This window comes from Ammodytes marinus, assembly GCF_949987685.1.
Source record: "Ammodytes marinus genome assembly, chromosome: 6".
Classification (NCBI taxonomy): Eukaryota; Metazoa; Chordata; class Actinopteri; order Uranoscopiformes; family Ammodytidae; genus Ammodytes; species Ammodytes marinus.
This window is the reverse complement of record NC_137235.1, coordinates 32,770,874-32,784,040: the sequence shown is the minus strand read 5'-3', so window position 1 is coordinate 32,784,040 and position 13,167 is coordinate 32,770,874. Positions and strand designations below refer to the sequence as shown.

Sequence of the window (13,167 nt, the reverse complement as noted above, 5' to 3'; positions counted from 1 at the left end):
GGGATGTTTTTATCATGTACTGATGATTTTACGTTTGATCGATCATTTATCTGATCAGTAGCCTTGTTCTCAGCCCTCGTTCGTTCATATGGCGGCCACCTTACACATCGTGAACATGTTCTACATTCAGATTAATAAACCTTAAAAAATTGTATTGTCTGTAGGCCTATATCATTCTTCTTTTTATTAATAGGGATTTTTTAACGTCTGTGCCACTGAACACATTTATGTCAGGTTGAAATGTAATTCTGCGGCTGGGGCTGCACGCGATCGTTATTGTGTCATCCCAAAGTCACAGACGAGCCTCGTTAAATAGCCGTAGGGGAGAGTGGCCTAAGTTGTGCAACTTTTCACTCAAAGTGACTTTAAAGTAAGGCCTTGACAGTAAAGTCTCCAACTCAAATATGTACATATATTTCAGGGTGTTGTAAAAACCTTGGATCTGGAATAAACTTGAAGAAATATAGCTTTCGGAAAAAAAGTTGTCTTGATGCACAACTTGCCCCCGGTGTGGTGTAAGTTGTGCGGTTGGAGAGAATATCATGGGGTGAATTGTGCCATTGATATATATCTCATAAACTGTAATGCAAGACAAATCCATTAGACAATCACTTATTTAAGGTGTATTTAAAGTAAATAGTTGACAAAGATTGAAGGATAATTTTCTTAAACAAGGCCTAGCAGATCTAATGGTTTTACCTGCAAGCTCACAATGACAAAGTCACCATTATCATCTTTCTGGCCATCTGAACTCTCATCAATGGTGTCGTTAAGTGGAATTGAGATGTCACTCTCTTCTGAGCTACTGTAGACAATCACTTTCTTTTGATGACCAGCATATACAGCCATGCCACTGGCACAACTCTCAGAAATTTACTTTGCACTAGTTGCTCCGTGCTTGTGGAACCAACTTGACAAATGTGATTCCCCTACATTTCTGCCTTTTAAATCAAGGCTCAAAACCCATATGTACACCCTGGTGTTTCCTCCCCATTAACTATCTTACCTCTGCACTACTATCTGTGTTTATGTGGATGTATGGGCTTTACGTTTTTATTTTGGTTATTGTTATTTTACCTTCATTGCAGTCATTCCCCCAGCGCTTTATAGTTAAGGCGGCCGCCCTAGCAAAACCAGCCCCCCGCCTTGACAACTGACCGACCAAAAAAATAATAAAAATTAAATCTTTAATTTTTTTATTTTTAGTGCTGCACAATTAATGTACTAGCAAGCGCGATGTGTGATTTTTCATGGTCAGAAATGCGCGAAAGGCCGTGATTTGCGGTAAATAAATGTGCACATATGTCTCCAAGCGTTTCTCTCTGCTCAGACTATCAGCTGCTCTGTGTCGGGGGCTCTGCGCGCGCGACCGTGCCGCACTGCGCGTGACTACGGCATGTACGCGGTAGGGTAAACGAGCAGCAGCAAACCGTCATTTAACCGGTGGCGATAATAAACGCAGTGCGGTTCTATGGGGATATTTAGCTGAACAGAAAGAAGTGCTCTGCAAAGCTAGACTAGTTTAAGACTCCACATCACCGTGGAAACACAACTTATCGGCTCATACAGCGCAGAGAAAAGTCTGATACATGCATGAGAGTGATGGCCCAGCCACCTTTCAGTAAGTTTACAGAAGTGCACACTGTAACTGTCTTTGAAATGCATTTAGTCATTTTAAGGGGAAAACACATTGTATTATTTTAATTATTGAATTATTTTTCAAACAGCATGCTAGTGTAGGCCGACAAGATTAATTTTTCTGAATTTTAAATGCTGCTTTATTTTTACGTTTTAAATTTGGAAATACATGTTCCAAAACAACAAATAACCTCTGTATTTAAAAAGAAATCAAGCAAGTAGGCTAATAATAACCATATATGAATTAATCACATCACAGTATGCCTATTGTCCACAATAATCTCACAACAGCCCCCCATCCAAAAAGGAACTTTAAAAAGCACTTTGATGTGCATACACATGTTAAGTGTATAGTCCATTATTTTTATTTAGTGTGACTGCATGGTATTGCACCAAAACAGTAGAATTTTTCTTTAATTGTATTTTGTACCGTCTGCATGTTTGCACAAAATGTGCACATAGCAAACCAAATTGCACAACTGTAAGGTCAGTGTCATTCAAATAAACAGAACTATTTATTTAGTGCGCATTGGCATCTTTGAGCAAAATACCCCCAAAATTTTCGCCGCGGCCTCCTGTACGGCTAGACAGTGACCACCTTGACTAAGACATTTCCTGGGGGAAACACTGTTCATTGTTTACCTACTGAATGCACTATGTACAGCACTTTAGACAGTGCAAACTGTCATAAATGTGCTTTTATGAATACATTTTACTTACTTACTTACTTACTTACTTACTTTACTTACTTTACTTACTTTACTTACTTACTTACTTACTTACTTACTTACAACTCACCCATAACTCACCCAGGCCCTTTGGCACAAATCACCCCAATCCCAGAAATTTGGATAATAAGCATGATGCAGCAATTTAGGGCTGACATCGTGCTAACTGTATAGACTCAAAATATAGCATACTAAAGCACTAAAACATGTGTCAAATGTTTTCTAACTTGTCTATAATTGTTCAGACACAATAATAAAAAAACCTTGATCATGGAAATTTTACTTTGAAAGGCAAAACACAGTTTTTTTAGCTTAAATGTGCTTATATCTTATTCCATGTGTCTCCCTTCTTTACAGGATGAGTCAAATGGATGGCTCTTCTTAAATTTGTGGTCACATTTCCAATTTCTTCCACGGTTTTCTAGAAACAAGGGTTGGCACAACTTCCAAAATGCTCAACTTAGGCCACTCTCCCCTATATGAATATAGAAATAATATAATAATTTAAACTGTGATCACTTGAGGACAAGGAATCTGGTAATACAACAATCAGGCTCTACAATGGAAACTGTCATCTAATGTGTCTGGGTGTATTTCACTCCTCATTTAAAAGAAGCGACAGTCTGTTTACTGCACAGTAGGCTATTATAGCTTGCCTACATAATACAGCGAATATAAAACACTGTCAGCAATGCTGTGCGGTGCAAGCTTAACACTTTTGCTGCTGCTGATATGCGTAACTTAATTCTTAAAATAGATATGCTGCTTCTCATACGGAAGCGTAATGATTCCATTGACAACATTCCCCCCGCCCCCGTTGTTTTTCTGAATGGCCAAGGTGATTAGATCAGAGTTAATATCCCCGTTAATTCTTCTCCATACCATAAACTCATTCGATAATATTTCTTACTCTAGTGGGAGGAGCGGAGAAGTTTTTTTTCTTTTTTTTTGAGAAGAGAAGTGGGAGGATCTAGCATTTGTTTCTTCTGTTTCCATGGTGAATCATGTTATCAGCGATCCATTGACGATGGCTTTTATGCACGCGATCAACCCAGAGTGAACACGCTCAGAGTTGATTGACCCAACGCTGATCCACTGTTCTGAAACCGAAAACCCAGAGTTGCTCAGCTCCGAGTTGATTAACTCAGAGCGCAGGAGTTTGTAAAACCTGATACCTGAAACAGGGCTCTGGTCGGGTCGGAGCGGCTCAGAGCGGGACAGCTCACTTTTAACAATCTCGGTGGTGTTTCCACCGCCGACCCTACCCTTACTGGTAGGGTGGGGTTTAGGCTGGACAGCGATAGCCGCCGCCGCCAGAATATGGGTCAAACTATCAGGCTGTGGAAGAACTGTGGTCAAGCCAGCGGTCTCTCGTTTTTGCTTGGTCAAACCAGCCGCTACTTTATTTATTCCCCCTGTGTTGTTGTGAGCGTAAACGCACAGTGACGGCTCGGTGCAACTGATAGAGACAGTGAGTGAACAGCGCTGGCTGCGGCAGCTACGTGACATCGTAGCAGTGGGACACAGTGTAGCCAACTGATTCATTTAATTACGAGGAAAAACACCACAAAATAAACAGTGCTGCGCTCACATTTTCGCCAAAACACAAGACTCTCTTCACTCTTGCCGAGGTGACTACACACGGCGGAAATTATTCTTTCGACCAATAAACGGACGGCATGTGTAGCTCCGCCTTTTTGGCACCCTTTCAGGCGGCTGGTACCCCAACGGAGGAGTACTGAAATTAGGAGCGGCTTAGAGCGGTTAGGTGCGCTTAAACCGTACCCTACCCAACTTTTGTCAAATTAAAAGCCAAACTACCCGGACAGAACCGCTCCGACCCGCTCTACTCGTTGGAAATGAGGCATGAGTCTAGAGATCGACTTGGCCAGTCTGAAACCTTCCATTTCTAGCCCCTGATTAACTCCTTTTTTTGTTTTTGCAGTGTGTTTTGGGCCATTATCTTGCAGCATCATGATGAAGGATTTTCCAATCAGTTTGGTTGCATTTTCTTTAAATTGGCATGCAAAATGTTTCTGTAGACTTCTGAGTTCATTTAGCTGTTGCCATCATGTGTTACATCATCAATGAAGATTAATGAGCCCCTCCGAGAAGAAGCCATGCAAGCCAAGCCAAGCCATGACATTGCCTCCAACCAGATCCTTTCTTTCTCCAAACTTTAGCCTTTCCATCACTTTGGTAAAGGTTCATCTTGACAACAACACAGTAACACATGATGGCAACAGCAAAATGAACTCAGAAGTCTACAGCAACATTTTGTCTGACAATTTAAAGAAAGGTGCAACCAAACTGATTGGAAGATCCTTCATCATCTCTCTCTAGGTCGTCCTCCAGAGTCCTCCAGCGGTGCTTCCAATTAGGGGTGTGCACGTGTACACGTGTAACCATTTAGGAAAAATCAATAAACGAAAACCGTTTTTAATTTTTTTTTTTTTCAAATTTTTAATTTTCCCTTTTTCAAAGTTTTTAAAAATGTTCTGGAGACACGCATTTATTGATTTTACATCACTAATAAACTAATTGGGGATGATAAAAGCTAGTCTGCCTAATCGGTCTGTCCCTCGGCGAGTGTGTGTCTGTGTGAGTGTGTGTGTATCGACAAGATGCCTGTTGTACAGCTAAGAATGCTGAATGTTGCATAATCCACTAATTTATTTGAACCACAGCAGTCTATTAATGCCTCGTTTTTAATAACACAACGGATAGGAAGCTACTTGTGCTTTTTTTCAAACAGTGAAACTGAAAGAAATTTTTTATTGGTATTTTTGCCTGACTAGTGTATAGCTATTAGCTTTGGGACAAGCATTCAGCTTTTGCTCATAAAAACATATTTCTATTCCCCACACCAGTCTCGAAATGCCTCGTTTTTTAACAGGACAAAGGATTGGAAGATAATAGTGAAGAAGTCTGATTTTGAAGATAATTTTTTCACTGATTTTAGTGATATTTTTAGCAGCTAGCTCCCGATGCTAGCTTCACAGTAGCCACCATATTTTGCAGCATTTTTATTGTGAACATGCCGTTTCCATTAGCGTGTGGCTGTCAGTGCATCTGTATGAACATAGTCTTTCATGTAGACAAGGATCGGTCATGTCAAACTGTTCAAAGTGCGTTACTAGCACTAGACTTGGTTCTTCTCATGGGTAGGCTAAACCTAACTGTGCTAACAGGCTCAGCAAATATGTCATCATTGTTTACAAACAGACAGAGGGCGAGGCGTATGGCTTCGCTTTCGGACAGGGGGCGGGGGGAGCTCATAGATTGTATATTTACGAGGGGAGCTGCAACTCGGTTTCAAAAATAGGCCATCGTGAGATTAGCTGAACATCAGGGTATAGAGGCATAGTACAATAAATTATCTGAAAGTTTTTTTCGGCAAACAATTAAAGAAAAACGTATAAGGGACCACTAAGACCATATAATATGGTGTATAATAGAACCAAAAAGTGTATAATATGAGACCTTTAAGTCTTATCACTTTAATTTATTTTAAGTCTATCTGTTCCAATACTTTTGCTCACCTAAAAATGTGGTGTTCCTTTACAAATAATGCTGTGTTTTCAGTTGTGCATCAGATCCAGATGTAAATACCTGGAAATGAAAGCTGACATGTTGATCTGTTGTCTCATATTCATATTTTGGTGTCAAACCCAAATGTTTCCAGTCTACAGCAAAAATAAAGGAATTGGCCTAACTGTTCCAATACTTTTGGAGGGGACTGTATATGGCTTCCCTTGATTTAGATGAATCTTAATGTGAGTCATCCCTGCATCTTGCCTTGGGCTGAAAGGTTGAATAATTCACCCTTCCTTTAAGCCATATGCTGCTTTTGTTCGACAACCTTTATTTACATACCAGTGTTGTGTGCTAAGAATATCACTGGACCTTCCCTGTCTGCGTAAACAATATATATCATATTTATAAAAGATAGGGGGTGATGCCTCAGACCTCTGCTGCCTACACCTTTTTGCTTTTAAAAGGTCCTTTTAGGGTGGATGAATTGTATGGTTGTATCAATCTAGTCAAGACAGCTGCTTTCCTGCCTTTTTATTTTATTTTTTATTTTAAAAACATGCCTTGATTGCCGTCACTAAATTAAGTATACCTGGCCGTTAGTATAGAATTAAGTATATATTAAGCCGCTAGTATAAACAAAAACAGAAATTTCCTTGTCCTAGTCCTTGCGTGTTGTTATTGTCGACTGACTTTTTATTCTGAGTTTGGTTTTGGTCTTTGTGGTGACATAAGTGTAACAGTGTGTGACTGTGTGTGTCTGTCCAGCTACCTGTGGCGTGAGGAGAACGCAGAGCAGCAGGCTCTGGGAGCCAAACGAGAGGACTTGGAGAAGAAACAGCAGCTCCTTCGGGCGGCCACTGGCAAGGTGCGTGTCATTGAACATGACTGCGTGATTATTGAATTGCATAACGGAACTACAGGATACCTATTGCTTTTGTCTGGCTGTTCAAAAGGTTGAAATGTATGGCAAATACATTGTTACTTGTGTGCACACAGGCACACACACACACACACACACACACACACACCTTTTTTTTCTTCTCAGGATGACACTTGGTAAGCCAAAGGTAGAACTGTGAAGCCGCACATCTATTAAACCTTCAGATTTGCACTTACTTGCTTCTGAAATACTGGGGCAGAGGAAATAGACAAATGAAGATAAATCCAATCCAAAGTATAAGAGTGCTCCTCTCTTCAAATGAGCCCATCAGAATACTGCGTAGGACTCAGGCAGTTCTCTGTATATGTAAATCAAATAGAATCATTCATCTGCCTCACCACTGGCACCTTATCACAGCTAGCTACATTTACATATGACTCACTTCCTTCTGACACAACCAGTGACTGCCAGTGGTTTCTTCTGAGCAAATATCGATCAAATATCACTTATGAATAATTTCTCCGTAGATGAATGGAGGCTGTTTGCTGTTTCATGGACAAATGTCCTGCGTTTATTTTTCTTTCATTTGTCTGGGATGACTCATCCTGTCTCCTACCTCTGCTGGACTCTTATCTATCCTCTCACATGTTATATCTATTGTGTACAGATCATCACGTTGCACAAAATACAAAATTCTCTTTCTGTTTTTGTCCATCCATCCACAGTATGATCTGAAGTTTATTTAGAGCTAGCTAGCGCACAAAGACATTTTTCATTGCAATTCTTTCCAACCTGCAATTTAAGGACTTGTTTTTTTTTAATTAAATGTGTAGTTAAAAGAGAACATTATATTAAGTATTTGGACCCTCTTCTTCCTCTTGTGACCCTCCAGGCTATTCTGAACGGCATTGACAGCATCAACAAAGTCCTGGAGCATTTCCGGCGGAAGGGCATCAACCAGCATGTCATCAACGGTTACCATGGCATCGTCATGAATAACTTTGAGTGCGAGCCTGCCTTTTATACCTGTGTAGAGGTGACTGCTGGCACCAGGTGACGACTTGCTTTTCACATGTTCAATGCTAGCTCCTGGTGTTTTCAACTGAAGTGTCACTGCCAAACATTTGTAATTGGGTATTAAAGCTTTGCTACAAAATGCATGTAGACTGATTTAAACCAAAAAAAAAACAGTGGCTTCACTTCCTGCAAATGTGTCCTGGTGATATAAAAAGCAAGGCTGTGTGCTGCATGGGAAGCCAGCAGACCAGTTAAAGCTTGACATATTGTCTAATGTGAAGTTGTTCTTCCTTCATCAGTATACCAAATGGTGCTTAGAATATTTTGTATCTGTGTCTTCATAACTGATTAGAATTTTAATAGCAAATCAAAAATTATTATTAGGAACACATGTTTTCTGTACCTAAAGATTTGTCATCTACAATTGTTGCGGACTCGATATGGATTTTAAGTGACAATGTGGCAAACCCATCCCCTTGTGTATTTGTTTTTCTCTTTTGCCTTGTTGTTGTTCTGTGTCTGACTAGCTGCTCTCACCTTTTTAGACTGTTCTACCACATTGTGGAGACTGACGAAGTCAGCACCAAAATACTAACGGAGTTCAACAAAATGAATCTTCCTGGAGAAGTCACATTCCTGCCCCTAAGCAAGCTGGATGTCAGGGACACCGCATACCCAGAGACCAATGTAGGGAACACCTGATACTTTGTATGCAGTACATTTAGTTTCCTTGAAAACAAATCAAGATAACACGCCTGTTTTTCCCCACAAGGACGCTATTCCCATGATCAGCAAGCTGCGCTACAGCGCCCAATTCGACAAGGCGTTCAAGCATGTGTTTGGGAAGACCTTGATTTGTCGCAGCATGGAGGTTTCCACCCAGCTGGCCAGAGCTTTTACCATGGACTGTATCACTCTGGAGGGTAAGCTCACCTGGGATAGATCAAACAGATTTTGGAATAGATATGTGTGGCAGGTTTAAGGCTAAGCATCCCCCCTTTTGTTTAGTTTTTTGTTTTTTTTTAAGCATCAATTTCATTGGAAGAACTGTATGTCATTGTAATGCCAGTGCTGTAAAAGCCCTTCATCTCTTTATATGCAGTATGTTTTGATGTAACCTCTTAGGTGACCAGGTGAGCCACCGTGGAGCTCTGACAGGAGGCTACTACGATACCAGGAAGTCTCGTCTGGAGCTGCAGAAAGACATGAGGAAGGCTGAGGAGGAGCTGGCCGAGCTGGAGGCCAAGCTCAATGAGAATCTACGCAGGAACATTGAACATATCCTTTCCAATAAGACGTATAATGACTTTGTTTTTATGATAGTGATACATCATTGGCAGAAAACTTTTGGCTCCATGAGCTCTGCTTTGGGGAATCAGTCATTTCCACTGACATTAGTTTTAAAACGTAGCATTATGGCTAGCTTTGCTGCATAAATCTTTGCATTGTTACGGACAATAAATACACCTGTGGATTAGAACGGTCTTACATTTTCTCTTTGTGTTGCTTCATTGGCCTAGCTTGAGACATATTTACTCAAAGGTGATTCCTGCAGTGTCCTTAACAGCTTCACCAACTGATAACTTTATTAGAATTAGTTTTTCTAAAATGGCAATTTCTGTATATTTAAGGCACAGGAAGCAGTACATGGCAAGCGTTAGCTTTCTGGTCTCTGGGGTGTACTGAAATAAAACGGTAGGTGTGAAGGTGTAAAAAAACAACCTTTGCACCATCTTGTTGATATAGAAATATTTTTATTAAAATACCATTGCGGTGTGTATTCAGGACATTTATTGAAAGAAGTTCAAACACAATGGAGTGCAGCCCTCACTCTATGGTGTGATGTCACATGGCTGAGCATGTTTATTTAATGAGGATTAAACTGATCTGGGTTATGTAGCTCTTTGAGCCGGCAGGAAGCTGACACGGATGCAATGAGAGGGTGTAAGCAGGTCAAGGAGGATTAGTGTGTGTGTGTTAGGTCATATTGGCCAATGCTATGACTGACAGCCCATGGGGGACCAAACAGGCGGGTCAGAGAGGTTTTGTGTTTGAATGAACACTATCTTTATGGATACGGTCACTTCTGCCCTGGGATGATTACCTGTGTGTTTGCACACCTATGTGTGAGTGTGTGTAGTTTCTCACTCGGCACCAGAAGTATTTCTGCAGGTCAGTGTGCAGCTAGAGATTAGGTGTGAGTAGGCAGGGGAAACAGATGACTGAGGTGACGACACGGCGCTCGTCCTTCACTCCAGCAGCGTTGAGTCAGAGGACGGATCAGTTATTTAAAAGCTTCATGTTGTTCTCTCTCAGCCTCTTGTTCTGTCAGTAAGCTGATGCTCCTCATTCATCCCTTCCGTTTTAACTTGCTGTCTTAACTTTGCCCCCTGCACCACATGGCGGTGGAAGTATTTAGTACGGGTATTAAGCTTGTGACTACTAAATAAGTACAAAACATTTTGTAGTATTGTCTTGCATTTGATTCATAGTTCATGCATAGGTTAAGTAGTTTAGGTCAAGGCAGTTACTGGCCTGATGTCAGCTGCTCCCATTTAATTCCTAAACATTGGCTGTTATTCCTTAATGGCTTCCTCCACGCATCAACAATGAGATTGACCAACTGATGAACCAGATGCAGCAGATTGAGACACAGCAGAGGAAGTTTAAGGCCTCCAGAGACAGCATTCTGTCAGAGATGAAGATGCTGAAGGAGAAGAGGCAACAGTCGGAGAAGACATTCATGCCCAAGGTGATCACACTGATTTTGTCACATTATATAAACTCTTAATGTCACAGAGACCTGACTAAATTGAACAATTTAAAATGTTCTTCACATACAGTTAAAGGTGAAGTAAGCGATTTATTTATATTAATATAAGTGTTAAATCGCTTTATTCATACAGTGATCACTTATATAGTGTGCGCGTTTCATAAAGCCGATCTCTCAGTCACCCGCTCTGCATGTAATCTGCAAATAAACTTTTCGGGGATCCCGAAACTGATATCCAATGAGAAGAGAGAACGCTACAAACCGGCACCCGTCTCACTGCCGGTGCACGCGCAGAATGTTTATGCGCCTACAATGGCGGAGCAGGTAAAAATCCTTCCCAATGTCTGTTTTGATGGTTTTTATCATGTTTTATCACACTTACTTATCTGAGATGATGCTAGATAACTCGCTACTTGAAGACCGCAGTGCATTAATGTGGTGACGTGGGGACGACGGAGGGGACTGCTAACTGCAGTAACTGACAGGAAGTTAGCTAAACTGACCATTCCGCTTACTGAATCTTTAATCTTTGACTTGGGGTTCAGCCTGTCTCCGGTCAGTGCTTTCCACTCATGTCTAACCTTTTTCCTTCTTCTTGTTCCTCTCCAGCAACGCAGTCTTCAGAGTCTGGAGGCCAGTCTCCACGCCATGGAGTCCACCAGGGAGTCACTGAAGGCTGAGCTGGGAACAGATCTGCTCTCTCAGCTCAGCCTGGAAGACCAGAGGCGCGTCGATGACCTGAACGATGAGATCCGTCAACTCCAGCAGGTCAGTTTTTAAACACTGGAGCCGTGGATGTTGGACACAGGATTTCTGTCCCTGGTATGGCTTTCTGTTAAATTTAGGAAAGAAAACCCACAAACCATAAAATGAACCTTTTAAAGGGGGCCAGCTCTTTTGAGGTTGTTTGTGAGTTGGATCGACCACGAAAAATATCTCATCAGTAATTGGACTTGCTGCCCGCATAGATTATTCACTTATATTGTGTATATATCTTTACATATCATATATTTATTTGAATTTGAGAGAAATGACCCAAAATGATGTTACAACATTTTAGTATTTTCCAAAAGACATTAACGGTACAAATCTATCCAAACTTGAAATGCTAAAATATTTCATACTCACCCCTCCACCTGCTTTTATGTAGTTAATTTAGTTGTTGCATTGTTTCCTCCTCCCTCTCTGTGCTATCTGATAGTGTATTCAAATGACCTGACTAAGGTGAGAGTAGCAGGCAGCAGCTGTGTGTGGGATGTTCCTGTGATCCAGCATTGCCTCCTCCTTTTTATTTCACTGCCAGCTGCTCTCAGCTCTCACCTCAATGAAATCTCTGCCGTTTTTTATTCTATCGTTGCGCAACAACTCCGCCCCCACACCATGGAACCTTTCATGTATGGTTCTGCAGTGTTGGCGGTTGACACATTGTATTTTTTCTTCCGAATAAACACCTGTTTAAGAGTTATTGTCCATATGATGTTTGCCTGGACATAAATGAATGTGCACACAAAAGACAGTAGCAACGAGTGTCCCAATGTGGATAAACACAGATATTACAGATGCGTCAGATATTAATCAAAGACTGTTCAAATTTCATTTAGAAATATTTTTTTATCTAGTGCAGTGAGAATTAGAAATAGTTTTGACCTTACAGCTGTCTGTGTAAGAGACCAGAGGCAGATATAATTGTCTTTTTAGATATATTTAAGCTAACTTGTAATTTTTTTGCATCTCTCTACAAGTCTCATATCTTTCACCAGAAAACTGTGCTAGGAAGATATTTTGGATTGCTGTGAATGTACTGCTGTTTGGTTTGTCAGCACTTGAAAGAAGGAAGTGTTTCTTAATATGTGTTGCTCCCTCTCTCCATGTACAGGACAACAGGCAGCTGTTGAACGAGAGGATCAAGCTGGAAGGCATTATGACCAGAGTGGAAACGTACCTCAACGAGAATTTACGGAAGCGCCTTGACCAAGTGGAGCAGGTACGCTGTCCTTTTAAATTCCCTACAAACATGTCAAGTCTCATGGTATGGGACTGCATACAGAATATTTTTCTATAATGAACTGAAAGATGTATGTATAATTGCTGCTATGTTCTTGTTTGTTCCTCAAGTTAATTTAACATGATTACCGTATTTTCCGCACTATAAGCCGCAGGTGTTATAATGTTTAATTACCATATGTAAGAGTTTGTGCACAGAGGGGATTGTCAGGAAAGAGATGGCTGCTTGAGGAAGCTCCCATTTATTAACATTTCAACAAACAAGTTGCATATTTGCATAACGTATTCAAGTGTTACCATTTAGTGCAATAGTAGCTACTAGGGATGGGCACGTGTGTTTTCGCTACTCGTGTGATCGCTTGCATTCCTCGAGGATCAATCTATTCTTCGTTAAACTTTTTTCTATTTTTAAAACGCAACGCATCTGTCTGCAGAACAACGGTTCACCGCAATAAAGCGCTCAATGCTATTGTCGAACAGTCACAGTTGCCATATGATATTAAGGATTTTTTTCCACAAGTTTAAAACACATTTTCCTCACTGAAAGTAATTAAATAGACGGGCCACAATTTAAACTGATCGAGTAGGTC

General features: G+C 40.8%; 1 protein-coding gene across 1 annotated transcript in view; it reads left to right on the top strand.

Moving 5' to 3' along the window:
- smc3 (structural maintenance of chromosomes 3) overlaps positions 1-13,167 on the top strand; it is a 54,152-nt gene that overhangs the window by 22,673 nt on the left and 18,312 nt on the right. Inside the window, exons 15-22 of the mRNA XM_080029446.1 lie at positions 6,669-6,768; positions 7,676-7,836; positions 8,346-8,487; positions 8,573-8,723; positions 8,926-9,078; positions 10,401-10,552; positions 11,183-11,341; positions 12,450-12,557. Of these exons, the coding sequence (XP_079885572.1) occupies positions 6,669-6,768; positions 7,676-7,836; positions 8,346-8,487; positions 8,573-8,723; positions 8,926-9,078; positions 10,401-10,552; positions 11,183-11,341; positions 12,450-12,557 (1,126 nt within the window). The remainder of the gene's footprint in view (positions 1-6,668; positions 6,769-7,675; positions 7,837-8,345; positions 8,488-8,572; positions 8,724-8,925; positions 9,079-10,400; positions 10,553-11,182; positions 11,342-12,449; positions 12,558-13,167) is intronic.